This window comes from Hyphopichia burtonii (genome assembly GCF_001661395.1).
Source record: "Hyphopichia burtonii NRRL Y-1933 unplaced genomic scaffold HYPBUscaffold_1, whole genome shotgun sequence".
In the NCBI taxonomy this organism is placed as follows: Eukaryota; Fungi; Ascomycota; class Pichiomycetes; order Serinales; family Debaryomycetaceae; genus Hyphopichia; species Hyphopichia burtonii.
Window position 1 is genome coordinate 2,311,785 of NW_017963728.1, and position 16,331 is coordinate 2,328,115.

Sequence of the window (16,331 nt, forward strand, 5' to 3'; positions counted from 1 at the left end):
AAAACAAAATGGTTAGCGATAGCGATGTTGTACGGTTTATATTATTATATATTATTGTATATATCATTGTATATATCATTGTATATATCATTGTATATATTGTATATATTATTGTATATATTGTATATATTATTGTATATATTGTATATATTATTGTATACGATGTCGACATGCTATAGATTAATAATTTATTTATTACAAGTATTCCAGAATGATATCGCTGCAGTTGTAAACGTTGATGCTTGAATCTTGATTATAGTTGGTGGCCACCATCATTCTATGGGGATGGAAGGAAGTGCTGGATAAATAATTGGAGGTTCTATTACTCAAGTAGTTTTCGTGTGGTTTACGTAAGGTCGAGATTAAGTCACCAGAAGTGGTCCAGATATTCACGTTTTTGGACCCGGTGGTAATGATAGGAGCATGTTCATGAACATCAATGCTTCTGATTGATTTTTCTGGCGAATTGTCGAATGAAACTACTGGTTCGTCCAATCTTACGTCCCAAAGATTGATGAAACCATCCGAAGACCCACTCACTAATTCTCTAAATCCCCCTCTTTGCATATGGATGTTTCTTATGGAACCACGACCGATAGAAGCCTTCAGCACTGGGTTGGAAGATGAATAAGTAGCACGGGATTTTGGCCAAGCCTTAACCATCGAGTCTCTTGAGTCCATACGACGGTCATATACTCTTAAACTTCCATCGTCAAATCCAGCAACAAAGATGTTACCAGCAACTTGATCGGAGGTCAAGGATGTAATGGATGAGGTAGAACGAGCAGGAATATCAACTAAACATAACTCACGAGGAGCATCCCAAACTCTAATTATTTTGACATCACCACTCACTAGAAGAGACCCTCTTGATTGTTGCCATTCAGAAATTAAACCAGAACTTTTGGACGTTAATAGTAAATCAGTTAATGCTCTCCAAGATGCAATAAGTTCACAATTTTTTTCTTCTTCTCCTTCTTCATTTTCAGTATGAAATTTCTTATAAATTTTGATAACCCCATCTGATGAACCAGTCAACAAAAGAGGTAAATCATCTTCATTTAAAAACTTCATATCAGTTATCTTAGTACCAAATGGATTCCCGTTAGAAAATTTCTTAACAATCTTACCAACTTCCCAATCCCACACGGACACAGTATCTTTTTCATCGCTTGCAACCAAGATTTTTTCAAATTGGGTAAACTTAATTAATTTTGGTTGAGACTTATTGTTCAAAGTGATAGGAGCGTTTCGATTCCAATCACCTCTAACCGCCAATTTCTTCTGTGGTTGAGTTTCTTGAATTATTTGTTCATTTCGATTACGTCTCCATAACCGTTTAATATACTCTTCTGAACCTGGCTCATCGATTTCATTTTTTGACATTTGAGGTTCTTGAAAATACTCACAACTATACTCGAAAAACCCGGATTCATCTTTCAATTCAATATCGGCAGTTAAATCTCGAGGAATGAAACGAGGAGTCTTTGGTTTGAATTCAGCACCGTATGTACTTGGTGTGGGTCCTGACTGTAATATACGAGTAAAATTTTTCAAGTCATGTTCTTCGTTAATTTGGAAACTTTTGAATAACTTTGAAATTGACATGTTCTTGATCTTGGAAGATATCGATTCTGCATCTGTATTGTCATCGTTACCACGACCATTTAATTGTTTTTGGTATAATGCATTCAAATTATTGGTAGATGCTGATCTAGTTTTCATTGAGGTTCCATCAATAAGTAAATTATTCTTTCTATTCATAACCGCACCACCAGAAACTTGTCTTTTCGTCGGCTCAGTACCGTTACGTATATTCCCTAATGGTCTATTGATTATTGGCTGCTTGAAATTCTCTCCAATGGTTATGGTCGATTTACTTAAAAGATAATCCTGCATTTCTTTGACTAACGGTGATAATTCACTTTGATTCAATTTTAACATTATAAAATCAATCAAGGTTTCTGCTAATTGCTTCACTTCTAAATGAGGATCTTCAGATAAAATTAAAAGGGCTTTCCAAATTGAACTGAAAATTGAACAGTATGCTGGTGAATTCTTTCTGAATTCATGTAAGTAATTAGCATTGTCAATCAAAACAATTTCCTCCTCAAGTTGGTTAAAGGCAACAACTAAGAAAAACTTGGTATAAACCTTGACAAATCTATTAATAAAATATACAATCTCTTTTCTTACCATTGATGACCCATCTCCCAACAAACTTAAAATGACATTAGCTAATTTCAAATCCTGTTGTTTTAATTCATCTTTACGTAACTCAGCATTAATGTTAGATGATTGAGTTCTTTGTGGCTGTTGTTGAGGTTGACCTTGGCCTTGACCTTGTGGTTGTGCTTGGGTATCACTAGAATCACTCAAAAAGTTAGTCATAGCCAAAATAATTGAAGTTCTAACTTCTGGAATAGGATCATTCACCAAAGTTAAAAATGTACTTAAGTAACCATCTTTATGAATAATCCATCTACCATCAGGATACTTATACCATAGTTGTGATAATAACAATGAACACCATTGACGTAATAAAGGATTCTCACTAGTTGCTAAAAATTTAAGACAATTATTAATTAATTCAATTGAAAAACATAATCTTTGACCACTTTTGAAATCTTTAATGAAAAGGGTTAATATAAATGCGCTCATGGCTTTATGATCATCATTTATCAAGATATTGGCTGCATTACTTCCACTAATACTACCTGGGGCCCCAGGAGCACCAATTTGGTTTGAAGGGTTGGAATTGAAAATTAAATAGAAATAATTATACCCCTTATCTTTACATAATTCCTGTTGAGTGCTCTTATAGTCGATGGCCATGATTCTAGCCCAAATGAAAATAAGCACGGGTTTTAATTCTTGAGCTGGACTTAATAACAATTTCAAAACATAAGGAAAAATACCAATTGATAATGAAAGATATACAGCCCACGGACCTAAGTCTAAAAACTTGGATAATAAGATTAAGGCTCTTAAACGATGCACTTGAGACAATAAAACTTGTAACACTATTGGCAACTGTTCTGGGGCATCTTTAGTGGATGGCCCTGCGTATTTAAGCCAAATCTCAAAAGCCGTTAATTGCTGTTCGAAGAATGTAGAGTGTTGATAATTAGTTAAGTTCTGATTTAGTGGCGGTGCAATCAGAGGTCTTGGTCCTCCTAATTGAGGGGGTATTGCTTGTGTTCCATTTGGTGTGGTCAAAGGAGCACTTGGTTTAGCACTGTTACTTAAATAGGAAGAAGTATTATTCGAAGTTGTATTGATCCCGTTTAATTTAGTGGTAGAAGCTTGGGGAGTAGCTGCCATGTTTTTGTAATTGCTTAATGCATTATCTTCAGTAGGACTAGGATTTTTATTTCTTATCAACTGAGCAAAGACCTGATCTATTGCTAAGTCCCAAGAATCCCACATTGGATGGAATCTTACTAACTCGGGCAATGGAGGATCACTGATAGGGTTACAGTTTAAATGGGGCATGATTCTTTTGGCTAATAAGAAATTTCTGAATAATGCAGCAACCATTAAATCTTGTCTGAATAATCTTTTAAATATTGGTCTCGATAAAGAAGTCCAGGCAATAGTATCAGTTATTGCGGTGAAGATCCAATTCAATTCACCTAATGGAGTTCTTCTATCAGTTAATTTACCGGGTATTATTACATTACCAATTGAATTTTTTGGAAGCATATTATAGTAATTTTTTTTTAAAGGAGATTGCATGATAAGCCATTTTACACTGATATCAATTGGGCAAGTCAAGCAACAGGTGAATAAGTCAGCAGGTAAATCAGGACTCATGGGTAAAAGTTCGTCACTTTTACAAGCAGCCAATTGGATAGAATCTAAGTATGCAGAAGTTGGAGAAGGGGCACTCATGTCATGGTTACCATCATTATCATCGTCTATTCTTTTTTGAACAAACTTTTTAAAGTTATGAACTATATTACCTGCACTATTACAGTCATAAACAAAGATAACTGGAGCCCCCAACCAAGTTTGTAAGTCATATAAAGAAATGGGGATGTATTGGGTATAACCTCGATTGAAAACCCAAATTTCACCACTAGTAGTAGGTTGAGGAACACCATGACCATTATAATGAAATAAAATTCTTTCTTCTTTAGCACTTCTTCTTAAGGTATTGCAAAATCTTTTTACATCTTCAACGCAAGGATCAAGAGATTGTTTATATCTTGTTCTTAAAGATAAAGTTTCATATTGAGACTGCAAATTTTTACCGATTGCTTCTATAGCTTTCTTTGTATCTGAATAAGCAGACGAATCACACCATGCTTCATATTTGGCACAGGGATAAGTTTTCATGATATCTGGTGGATCGACTCCAAGATTTAAACATAGTACCAATACAGCACTTATAGTCTTTTGTCTTTCACGCATAATTTTCCAATCAGTTATCGGTTGATAATTTCTATAATATTCAGGGGATTGTTTAATTTTTTCAGAAATCGGGTTACCATTAGTATTATGTCGTTTATCATCAAAATAAATATAAAAAGTATTTGCAAGTAAAGTTAAAAAGTTTTCAGAATTATACTCTTTCTCGAAGCCATGTCTCATCTTATCATTTAGGGGTTTTAATGGCTGAGGGCCATAATAAACCATCTGTTGATTAGACATTATCCAAAATTGAAGTGGGGATAAAACTATTCACAGCAGATCTTTTATCTGCTAAGTGGAAGACCTTAAGGATAAATCAAGAGATAACTGAAACACAAAAGAAGTCAATGTAATTTATTCTTGAAGTTTCTAGGTCTATATTCCCTTGATATAATTGTAATTCTAGTACGAGATTACCAACAAATCGAGAAGCAGGTCGTTATCGACCAAATGAGAATTTTTGGAATGTCGTACATTGAGATGGATACAGAGCTCCGTACACCCAAGATACGAATGCAAATGAGTGACTACAAGTAGATAGTGAATGAATATAGAATTGAAGATATAAGTAAACCATAAAAGCCATAAAAACCAAAGAAGCAAAGGGAATCAAAGAGAAGCAAAATATAAAAAAAAGAAAGAAAATTAGATGGTTAAAAATGATATTAATAAACCAAAGATGCAAAAAATGGGAATTAACAAGCGGAGCTATCCTTTGGATTGATTAATTTTCCCTGATAACTGTAATATTTACTCATATCGACGTGATGTCTTTTACCATTACCAGCTTCATACATGGAGCATCCATATAAAGAAGCATATGGAGGAGTATATAAATGGAGAGAAACAGATACTTCATTATCTAAAGGGTTTGAAATTTTATGCAATCCGATATCATCACTGATATAACCAACGTCTTCGCAATGAAGGAGGGTTTCCTTTTTAGGAACGAGTTCATTACCGACTTTCTCTGGGAAATCATAAAGCGACTCTTTCAAAGTACCTTTTAAAATCTTCATACAGCAATGAGCATTTGCGTGATCATGAATGGCACTTGACTTTGTTGGATTCCAAACCAAGATAAGTAGATTAGCATTGCCATTTAAGTCAATGACTCCATTTCTAGTATAACTACGAGATGGGTCATTTAATGCATATTTCCCCCATTCCAGTTCATCAGATTCATACAGTTCCATCATTTCTTTGATTTTTTCAACATCAATATCCTCAGATGAAAGACCTTTATCTGGACCTAAGCTTTTTTTCAAATCTTCAATCAATCTACCAAATTTATTATTTGGGATTTCATCTTCTAATTCTACCTTAGTTTCCGCTTGAGGTTTAGTTCTATCAATACTTTCTGAAGGATGCATTGCTCCACATTTGCAAACAGAATGAGGAGATGGACTGGAAGCAGTAGAACGCATCAAGGAGGCAGCATAGGCATTATTCTGTTGAGCAAAAGAGTTAGATTGATTCACAGTTAACATGATGGAAAAATTTCTCAATAAATCAAATTTTGATGGATTGACGTTTTTTCCTTACGAATAGCTAATTTAGGATATATCCGACAAATGAGCACCTATGATGAAATGTCACTTGACCTTAAGCGTAAGATGAGTGGTATCAAGACAGGACAACAAAAAATATGTATTTTACTACCCTGGAAGCTTGCAAGAGTGTTTGATGAAGATAATCCCCTAACAAGAAACCAAAAATAGCGGGAGCGGCCCAATATTTATATTCTTTGAGGAGGGGGGGGAACAAAAAGAACAGCAAATCGCCCGACGAGCAATTATTTTGGGCGGTACCTGCCTGATTAGGCAGGTGGTCTTACACGACCGGCCGCTCGCGTGTCTGTAATCTTTGAATCAGTCCGCTCCTTTCAATTGTTACGTGTTGTATCTGTGTTGGAAAGATAAGATAATCGGTTTCCCAAGGATTGTTTCTTTCCACGACGAGGCTTGTCCTATGAAATTGTTGGGAAGCTCAGCACACTCTCAGTTGTAAAGTGTAGCCTTCCTCGTGTAGTTTTAGTCTGGAGTCTCTATTGGAACTCCTCTCTATGTCAATCGACCCATGCTGTCTTTACGGGCCCGGAAGTGGTATTTTCGCGGCGGCCCTGTGGCCAAAAGGGTAATAACCGCTATATTCATTTTTTTCAAGTAATGGCCGATAAATTTAGCAGCAGGCCGGAAATAGCACTTACGATGAAAAGACAGACCGGGGAGGGTCAAGCCAGCCGGTTTACAGATCTATTCTCCATTAGCTCGATCCAGCTCAGCAGTATTCATATATATAGTGTAGCCAATGATTGGTCGCTAACCACTTCGTACTTACCAGTGAGCTCTCTACAGTCCGTTAAAGTGCTACAGTTTCAAGTCCCATCTGTATCATCAATCAAATTGTAGTTACCGGGAAGTCTGAATCTCAAGACCCGTTTTGAGAATAGCCAATTCCGGGTAGATGTACCTAATCTCAGCAGACTTTCAACACTGCCAGCAGCAAAAGCGGCAATAACCGCCATGGTCCTTCAATCGATGCTATTTTTATTTGCAGCTAACCTTTTGAAGTATTCGTAGATCGTAAGTTCGATTGAGTGGAAATTCCTTTCTGCCGTGAGTCAGAAATTTCAAACTCCGCAGGCTAAAGATTACTCATTTTCAAACCCCGCGGGGCCTTGAGTGATATATTGCGTTCCTGACAAAACCACGCATGGCAGCCCCCGATCAGTTTAATGTACTCATAGGAAGAGTCAGGGGGCATACGACGACAGTCCCTGCCAATGTCAAACGGCTGAAGAGTAAGAATGATTTGTCTCAAACCCCGTTCTCCGTTTTCTATCAACACAAAAGTCTGTTCTTTTTTTTTTTTTTTTTTTTTTTTCTATTTTATGCAGTTTCCACGGAACATGCATAATAAAGCATGATACTTGCTATAAGTATATATATTTGAAATCATTCCTTTTGATAACGATATACGATTTTTAAAATGTTTAAACATCAAGACTTTGATACCAGGATATTCTCGCAGGTTAGGATTTGACAATGACGCTGCCAGCTAGGAACCGCGACAGTGAGATGCATGAGGCTAGCTCGCTGGTTGCGAATCTATCTCAACTGAATAGTGAAACCTTGACAAGTGACTTTGCCGAATCTTCTATATGGGGAAGACTCGGTAAGACCATTGATGACAGATTATTAAGAGGTTTTACCCCGTTATTTTTTGCACCGGTCATGGGGACCGGTGTAACTAGTTCATTACTTTATAATTTTCAGTATCCTTCGGAATGGTTGAAAGTATGTGGAATAATCATGTGGGGGATAAGTATATTTTTATTCCTAGTTGGGGTAGCTTCATTTATTGGTGCATTGAGTAAGTATCCCAAGACATTTGCTAACATTCATAATAATCCCGAAGAAGCGGTGTTCATGGGCTGTTTACCAATGGGTTATACGACGTTGGTTAATTTTTTATACTATTTGGTTAAAGATCGTTGGATTATAGGTATTTATGTTTTATGGTGGATAGCTGTTGTCCTTTCACTATATACTGCTTGTATCACCTTTTATTTTGCATTGCTTTCCAAAAGAAGACTGGTTAAAAATCAAGTGACTTCTAAACAATTCCACTCAACAATGTTATTACCAGTAGTTACCCTTACTGTTGCTTCAGCATCTGGTGGAATAATTGTGCCCGATTTACCTACAACTAATTTAAAAATCATCACTTTATTAGTTAGTTTTGTATTATGGTCAAATGCTATAGCCCTCGGGTTAAATATTATTCTTACTCTATATTTTCAGAAACTCTTTGCCCATAAATCACCGGCTACCGAATTGGTATTCACTACTTTTCTTCCAATTGGTCTTTTGGGTCAAGCGGCTTATTCGATTTCTCTTTTCGGTAAAAATTCGTTTGATCTTATCATGCAACATCAATATACTCTATTGAACTCTCCATTTTTCAGTTATATGAAGAGTTACAAATCCGATATTGCAAATGAATCAAGACTCGTTTGCTTGATCATTGGAAACTCAATAATTTCCGTAACCACTCTAGCTGCATTATACCTTGCATCTTTTGGTTATTTCTTGACGTTCCTTGCGGTAACCACTAGTTTATCCAAAGTTCCTCCATTTACTAAAAATCCAAATCCAAAATATACTTACACTCCGTCTTCAAACCATTTTTGCTCAAGAATCTTCCATGGTTCAATCAAATTTAATAAAACTTTTTGGGCAATGACTTTCCCTCTAGGTACAATGGCCTTGGGGAATACTGCAATATATGACACTCACAACTCGTTTAAAGCTTTCAAAGTTATCGGGGCCTGCTATAGTGTGGCTGTCATTGTAATCGTAGTTGGTTGCCTATGCGGACTTTTATACAAGATTGGTATTTTACTTTATTCTATTATTATGGGCGACACGAACCGGAAAGGGATGAATGAAATCGTTTAGCCCTTTTATTTGTTTGCATTTCTGCATATTTATATATTCTAGATATCATATAACTTGGGCTTATGCCTATTATGTATTGAATTAATTCTTAATATGATTATTTTTGATGTAGTGATTTTGAGGATGCAAAATTTGAACAAAATTGTTTGTTAGGTGTTCTCACTGAAAAATTTAGAAAAACAAATCTGGAAAGAAAAAAGTCAAGTAAAACATACAACAAAAGCTTGAAATCCATTAGTTAAGGTCACCGTTGATTCTCAATCACGAGAATCGTTCTAAAATTATTTAAATAAACAAAAAGAAATAAAGAAAACGGTGTCAAGCTTCACGATCATTCATCATGAGTCTTACGATCCTTCTTCCTGAAAGATTAGATCAACTAACTGAAGATGAAAACGAAAAAGACCTCGACAATTTTTTAATCAATCTCGATTCGGTCCCCAAGAGAAAACTTATATTCTTCGATGAAGCGCTAATTGGGTATATCAAGTTTGAATCTAGCCTGCCAATTTCCCCGGATTTTAACAATCATGCGTATTTAAACGTTGCAGTAATACCTGGTGATCTGGATTTAGTTAATCAAAAGTCCTCGACTAAATCTGAAAATGGACGTACTTACTCTGACTTGAGTAATGGAGAATTATCCTCTAATAATTATAGTATCATGAGTATCCCAATTACTCCAGAAAATGTAAGGCTAAAAGGATCAACTTCAATTAATGATAAGCATTATGTTATTTGGAAATTTGAAATTCCAATTGGTTATCCTCGAACAAAATTTTCCGATCCTAAAATATTGTTTTCATGCTTTTTAAATACTTCTAGCACTCCCCCTCTCACTTCATCTTTCAGTCTGGCTTCGGTTGATAACGAAAATGTATTAAGTAATGGACTTGAGACAAATCAATCATCCCAAAAACTTTTAACTGACTTAAGACCTGATACTAAACGAAATTTATTCGAAGAATTGAATAACCAAGTATCACTTAACCCTGATCAAAAGTATTTCTTATCTAGTAAGAGTTTGAGTCCAGAACCTGAATCTCAACAAAATGGTAACTCCTCGGTGGAGAATGGACAATCCATTTCTGAAACCATAATAACAAGCGAAGATAAGTCTGACATTGGATATAATGACCAATTGAGTACGAAGTTGTGCTTACCTGTTTCTGTATCCCTAATAATCAAGCTTAAATCAACAAAACCAGCAGGCAGAAATAATATATTACTAGCAACCTTGAATATTGAATCGTCGGAAGAATTCCTCAAAATTTTGAAAAACAACTCTACCGAAGACTCAGCATATAATGACTATTACTTCAATATCTTGGATTTGAGCATGGAGTTCAAGTATGGTATCATTGAAAATTTTCAATCAAGTAATTTCAAATTTCCGATTAGATACAAACTTGCAGATTCTATCAATATGACATATAAATTAATAAATAATGACTATCTTGATAAAGAATTGAAAAGTGCTGATGGCTATAATAATTCTAACAGTACTTCACTTTCATCAGGAGTTAATGTTAATTCCTCTAAACCGATCGGGATTAAATTGGTATTACAAAAAATTAAATACTTTCCAGAGCTGGATTCTTTTCAACCAGTTTCAAATATCATAACGACTAATTGGTCCCCTTATTTGGATTTCAGTATAGTGGCACCGCCAATTAACAGCTCATTAAAGAGTAGTACCGCTTCTCAATCTCAATATCAATCACAATCTCAATCTCAAATAAGAGCAGCAAATGGAATGAGTCCTCGGAAATCTGCATTAATGAATAGCATGTATAAGTCGAAAGGGGTCGATGTTCCTAATAGTCCATTGACAAATCCATCTGCCGTAAATTCATCGACATCTCTTGGTTATCATCAAATTAGTCCCACGTCTTCATTCACAACTAGCAATACAATGGCCAGCTTTAATGTGAACAGTAAGAAGCTCAATAAATCATTGTCTTCTACTTCTTCAGTGACGGTCAACCTTACCACCAATAATAATTCCACTCTAGCAGGTCTCAAACTAACATTTAAAGGTAAATTAAACGTCAGTCTTGGTGAGATAATAACCTGGAAGCTTCAGGCCATCAATAATTCACCAAATAAACTCAATTTATCGTTGATCGTTCAAAATCCAATAAATTTTAATCCAGTATATTCCGCGTCGAGTACATCCGCTCCGATCAGCTCGAATAACTTTTCATCATCTAATTTATTAGCCACCAATGAGCAAAAAAAAACGGAAAACATATTGGTTTATAATAAACTTCAGTTGCATAATCTCTATTCCTCCTTAAAGTTGGACACCAATGGTATTATCATTTTGGATAACGATGTTCGAATTGGACCTATCGACTCTCATTCAGTCTTTGAAACCGATATCAAGCTAATTGGTATTTCAAAGGGTATCTATAACTTAGATGGAATCAAAATATTCGATATTAGCAGCGGTGATGGTATCGATTTCGGAAAATTGGTGGAAGTCTTCGTGGTATAATCCTTTTGCAATCTCTTTTTTTTTTTCTTTTGTATTTTTTTAAAACTTTTTAGCATTATCTAATTATTGTATTTAACGACCTCACGAAATAGACAATAGCTAATATTATTAAAAAAAAAACCAATTATAGAACTCTATGTATTCTGGATAGAATTCAACTGCAAAAAAGGAAGCTGCATTAAAAAATTCGAAAAGGGGCGAGCTGGGAATTGAACCCAGGGCCTCTCGCATGCTTAGTGATGTTCCGTTCAGTGTACTGAACAGTCGCCCAAAGCGAGAATCATACCACTAGACCACACGCCCATTTTACAAACTCTGAAAATTTCTAGATATTGATATTCTTGTAATTTTAAAATAGTGTTTGCTTCAATACATAAGCCAAATTCTATCACATCACTTAATTCAACATGGGTTTTCTTGACTAAACATAGTCTTTCCCACTCTAGGTATATATTAGTAAATAACTATTAAATATATATTCTTATATGTCAAAAAAAAAATATAAAGTTTTTATCAATTTTTTCTTTTGTACTACCACTTGGAATAGGTAAGATTTTAGTAACATTCTTAAAACCTTCGAGCTCAGGCAATTGAGAGATCTTCAAAATCCATGATAAGGCCAATGACTCTAAAGAAGTACCTTTGGAGTGAGCAAAATCATATAATTTTTAAACAATTTCAATATTATGCTTATAATTTTCAGGGCCAAACTTATCCATGTGATGTCTGACATCACCTTTGGGAATTGAATCCAAGAAAGCGTCAGTAGTTTCAGCAGCATGATCAGTAATTAAACCTCTACAAAGAGGACTATAAGCAATGATTGGGATTTGTGTTTTCGATAATTCTTCCAAAACACCATTGAATATTAAATCTTGACATGATAAAGATATTTCTAACGTGGCAAACCGATCGCCCAAGTCGGCCATCATTACGAACCTGATGGCTTTGAATACTGCAAAGTAAAAACCGAAAATTGAAAACATCAAGTTCGAAATGTAAATACTTCAAATGATGTCACGAATAACACGGACAAGGTTACTCAATTGTCATATGTCAAATCATAAATAAAAATAATTATATTGTGATAAATACAGGTCTATGACTTATAGTTATATGAGCGTATATACTATTGTTCAAGCAAAAAGTAAAGCTTCTGTGCGTTCATTATATCTGACTCCTTTAACTTCAAAACCTTTGGTAATACTTTGAATTTCTGCCAAATCAGCATCGGACAATTCCACGATATTACCGAAGTTTTTATCCATTTTTTCGATAGTACTACCACCTGGAACTGGGATAATCTTGGGGAGATTTTTGATACCTTCGAATTCAGGTAATTCGGAAAGTTTCAAGATCCACGATAAGGCTAATGATTCCAAAGAAGTGTTCTTCTTATTGTGAGCAAAGTCATACAATTTCTTAACCACTTGTAAATTGTGCTTATAGTTTTCTGGTTGGAATTTATCGAAATGACGTCTAAAATCTTTTTCATGGAGTGAATCAAGGAAGGATTCACTATTTTCAACAGTATAATCGGTAAGAATACCTTTGGCGATTGGAGAATAGGCAAAAATTGGAATTTGCTGTTTAGCCAATTCTTCTAAAACACCATTATAGATTAAATCTTGACAAGTTAAAGATAATTCTAATTCAACGGCAGAAATTGGGAATACACCAACGGCTTTCCTAATTGATTCGGCACCTACTTCAGAAAGACAAATCCCGTCAATATCACCAGATTTAACGAAATCAGCAATGTACTCAATGGTCTTTTCATACGGAATTTCAAGATCTCTTCTAGCAGCTCCAAATAAAATTTTGGGTCTTTCAAACTTATCTTGAGGAAAATAGCTCAAAATATTCTTAATTGACGCAGTGATACCTTCCTTGGATCCTTGTGGCTTATGTCCTATCATTTTGTAACTACCTATGATTGAAAACACCAACTTTCTATTTGTTTCATTGTCATTTGACTCCAAAAACTTTCTCATGAGGACCAAATTAGCAGGTCCATCAAGGGTCTGATCGTAATACTCCCCCCAGTTAATAAAATTAACATTAAACTTATCAACTACATACTGAACAGTTTCCACATTTGTTTCAATTGGTTTTGGTTCTGGCGTAGCAGTAAGGGTCATAGTACCATAACTGAGTTTATCGTGAAGTTCAACCGGCTTGAAACTCATCGTCCTTGATTTTTCAATTGATAATTGATTTGTTAATTTAGTTTAGCCAATTGATCTCCAAGAATCTCTACATATGCCTTGTTTTTTTAGCTGGTATTTATATCTGTCAATAAGCCAAGTAAACATATTGGTATAGCTAATGAGGTTTAGACCGAGCTTAACTATGGGCCATATCTCCGCTTATATGCGAACTATCAACAGAACAACGAAAAAAAAAAAAACCGTTGCAAAAACCGAGCATTGGGACCGATCTTGACGGGATTAGGGTGTAATGTGAAGCTTATTCAATACTCAGTACTTCCCCATTGGAACTACAGATCTCCTTAATGTATTGTTTGCAGTTGAATAGAGGGGCCGATACAATTAGTCAGCAAGAAGAATTCAGGGATTAGAAGACTATCAAAGTGATTTCCATCATCTAAAATTCGCCCATCCGATTTTTACCTTTAGCTCATCGAGCTGTTGGTATTAATTGTTAGATCTTTTCCAAAATTTATTTCAGAGATTTACATAGTCCAATGTCGTCACCAGAAATCACCTTTCTTCAAAGAGGGTCGACAAATTTCTCAATCACATTGGTTTCAAGACTCAAACTAACCTAAGGCATCTAGGAGGTTTGGGAGTGCTTAACATTCCCTGGCAATTAAAAGATCGTAGACCAAAATTTGTGATTCACCTTCTCACTGACAATAAACCCAAAAATCATTATACTTGATTTCGCCACAAAGTACAAATTTTTGTTTTGGCTACGTGCTATGATTTCGTAAATTTAGAGAACGGGACCTATATAGTACCATGGTATGCTCCACTTCTAGGTCACAAACTCAAACTCAAACCTTATTTGCATATCTTAGGTCCACATATTGAATATCACCCTTTCTTCTCAAAGCTGGAAAAAGCCTATTTGAGTGCTTGGTTTGATGTATTAGATCTTTTCCAATTGGTTGAGCATCCGAAAGCCTGTCCTTCCAAGAGGGAATTCCGCAACATGGTTAACTCTCCTGCGCCAACTTTTAGAAAACTCGGAAACCATTTCTCCAGAGACTTTTCGAAGTTTGAGTCAGAAACATCAATTACAAAACGCACATTTTCCCATTAGTCAACATCTCAACCAACATTCCCCCAGACTGGATGCGCAATTAGCAAATTTTTGGAAAACTGTTTCCAAATACTCCTTTTCTAAAATTTCTATCGATAACATTCATCTTTTCCATCTTGGAGTATATCTCGGGATGATTTAGAATCAAGATGCTTGCTCACTTTGTCTCCATGACTTTCTGCCACCTCGTTCAAACCAACATTTTCTCACTCACGTATACACAGAATGTCCTGTTACTAAATTACCTTTGGGAGTTATCAGGATGTTCTGCTCTCACCAGACTTTGGCTGCAAATTTTCGCACCTCAGATTTTAACCATTACTTCAATTCCTAAGCTAAATAGATACCTCTACTTCATTAAATGTTTTATTGATCTCCGAAGATCTCTGGTATCGGACTCCCCAGAATCCTTACCCGTCGAATCATTAAAACAAAGGTTTTTTCTTAGCATCATATAATTTCTAAACTCATTTTTAGTCCTCATGACTGATTAATTTTAATTTTATTCAACAAAGTGGTTTTTCCTATTTTCCACTGTACACGTTTATATTCTCTTCTCTATATATTGCCTCTATAATTCTTCTATATAGTTAGTACTTAGTGAAATATATAAATATATGTGTGAAAAAAAAAAGACTTTCCCAATCTAGGCATATATTAGTAAATAGCTATTAAATATATATTCTTATATGTCAAAAAAAAAAATGTATGATCATTGAAGAGTAATGTATTAATTATTGTATTAATATAAAAGTTACTTAATTAGAATATAAAAGAAGAGAGAGACTAAGGAGGAATCCACGGCTATTTATATTATTCTCCTAGTTGGTTTGCGAACGTATTAAGTTCATTGTACGATGTCCAACGTCGTACGATGTTAGAACCATGGCGAAACACCTTTCATCAATGAAAAAAACCGGTTCTTTATACTCTTTAAAAGGATATTTTAAAAATTTTTAAGTTTTTTTTTAAAAACATAAGCAATCCAGAATGGGTCTATTTGATTTAATTGCTTCCTACAAAGATAAATATTAGTATATTGTCATTAAATACATCTTCTTATAAGTGAAAAAAAAATTTTTATTTGTTAAAGTTAGAGGACACTATCAATTTCACAATAGATATATTGGGATAACAAATATGAAAATAAATTGGATAACCAGTATATCAAGGTTATTTATGTTAATCTGTTCGTATATTCGGATCTATTAGAGGTGAACGACAACTGCAAAAACCTCCCAACATTGGACCTGACGCCTAAAAACATTCCCTGAGATCGTATTTTCGGATATTTTATAAGGAAGAAATACATAAGTAAGCTCTTTAATGAGACTTTTTGGAAGCATTAATATTGATCATGGCGAAGTACTATCTATTTTGGCTCAATTCATCGAGAAGAGATCGCAGGCTTTCTCTTTTCGGAATTAATTGAATTCACATATTACTTCACCTTTAAGGGCTCTTCAGACGAGGTTTAAAGAAATGAGTTTAAAAGAGTGTCGCTCTCGAGAGTGCTTGGTAGTTTGAGGAATCAAGGTATCTACTTCAATCGCTGGGGATGTTATCATCATGATCAAACTACCAGAAAGGCTTTCGAAGTCAGAATCTTGTATCGAGGACAGGTATTTAATTAAGGGGCTCTTGAACTGAGTATAATGATATTT

The 16,331-nt window shown here is 35.0% G+C and overlaps 6 protein-coding genes and 1 non-coding gene across 7 annotated transcripts; 2 read left to right on the forward strand and 5 right to left on the reverse strand.

Annotated features, from left to right (window-relative positions):
• Positions 1–159: 159 nt before the first annotated feature.
• Positions 160–4,656, reverse strand: KOG1 (ubiquitin-binding TORC1 subunit; the record flags this gene model as incomplete). Its single annotated transcript, XM_020223974.1, has 1 exon — positions 160–4,656. One exon carries the CDS (start codon positions 4,654–4,656, stop codon positions 196–198), a length of 4,461 nt encoding a protein of 1,486 aa, XP_020079439.1. The 3' UTR covers positions 160–195.
• Positions 4,657–5,026: 370 nt separating this feature from the next.
• Positions 5,027–6,106, reverse strand: CDG1 (Cdg1p). Its single transcript, XM_020220647.1, has one exon. It carries the CDS (start codon positions 5,904–5,906, stop codon positions 5,112–5,114), a length of 795 nt encoding a protein of 264 aa, XP_020079440.1. The 5' UTR covers positions 5,907–6,106; the 3' UTR covers positions 5,027–5,111.
• Positions 6,107–7,420: 1,314 nt separating this feature from the next.
• Positions 7,421–8,976, forward strand: SSU1 (Ssu1p). The gene has a single exon (XM_020220648.1). The coding sequence runs from the start codon at positions 7,464–7,466 to the stop codon at positions 8,877–8,879; it is 1,416 nt and encodes a 471-aa protein (XP_020079441.1). The 5' UTR covers positions 7,421–7,463; the 3' UTR covers positions 8,880–8,976.
• A 243-nt stretch (positions 8,977–9,219) lies between these two features.
• On the forward strand, positions 9,220–11,379 carry HYPBUDRAFT_103884 (uncharacterized protein; the record flags this gene model as incomplete). Its single annotated transcript, XM_020218309.1, has 5 exons — positions 9,220–9,490; positions 9,566–9,907; positions 9,992–10,354; positions 10,403–10,769; positions 10,818–11,379. The coding sequence occupies 5 exons, from the start codon at positions 9,220–9,222 to the stop codon at positions 11,377–11,379; spliced, it is 1,905 nt and encodes a 634-aa protein (XP_020079442.1).
• A 194-nt stretch (positions 11,380–11,573) lies between these two features.
• Positions 11,574–11,682, reverse strand: HYPBUDRAFT_t21. The gene has a single exon. It is a non-coding gene; the product is annotated as a tRNA-Pro (tRNA).
• Positions 11,683–12,047: 365 nt separating this feature from the next.
• Positions 12,048–12,365, reverse strand: HYPBUDRAFT_4251 (uncharacterized protein; the record flags this gene model as incomplete). The annotated part of the gene is made up of 1 exon (XM_020223412.1): positions 12,048–12,365. One exon carries the CDS (start codon positions 12,363–12,365, stop codon positions 12,048–12,050), a length of 318 nt encoding a protein of 105 aa, XP_020079443.1.
• A 150-nt stretch (positions 12,366–12,515) lies between these two features.
• Positions 12,516–13,568, reverse strand: HYPBUDRAFT_155286 (putative pyridoxal reductase; the record flags this gene model as incomplete). Its single annotated transcript, XM_020222096.1, has 1 exon — positions 12,516–13,568. One exon carries the CDS (start codon positions 13,566–13,568, stop codon positions 12,516–12,518), a length of 1,053 nt encoding a protein of 350 aa, XP_020079444.1.
• Between the last annotated feature and the right edge of the window lie 2,763 nt (positions 13,569–16,331).

Coding starts and splice junctions, on each gene's coding strand:
- CDG1 (XM_020220647.1), bottom strand. CDS start 5,906: ATGTTAACTGTGAATCAATCTAACTCTTTTGCTCAACAGAATAATGCC.
- SSU1 (XM_020220648.1), top strand. CDS start 7,464: ATGACGCTGCCAGCTAGGAACCGCGACAGTGAGATGCATGAGGCTAGC.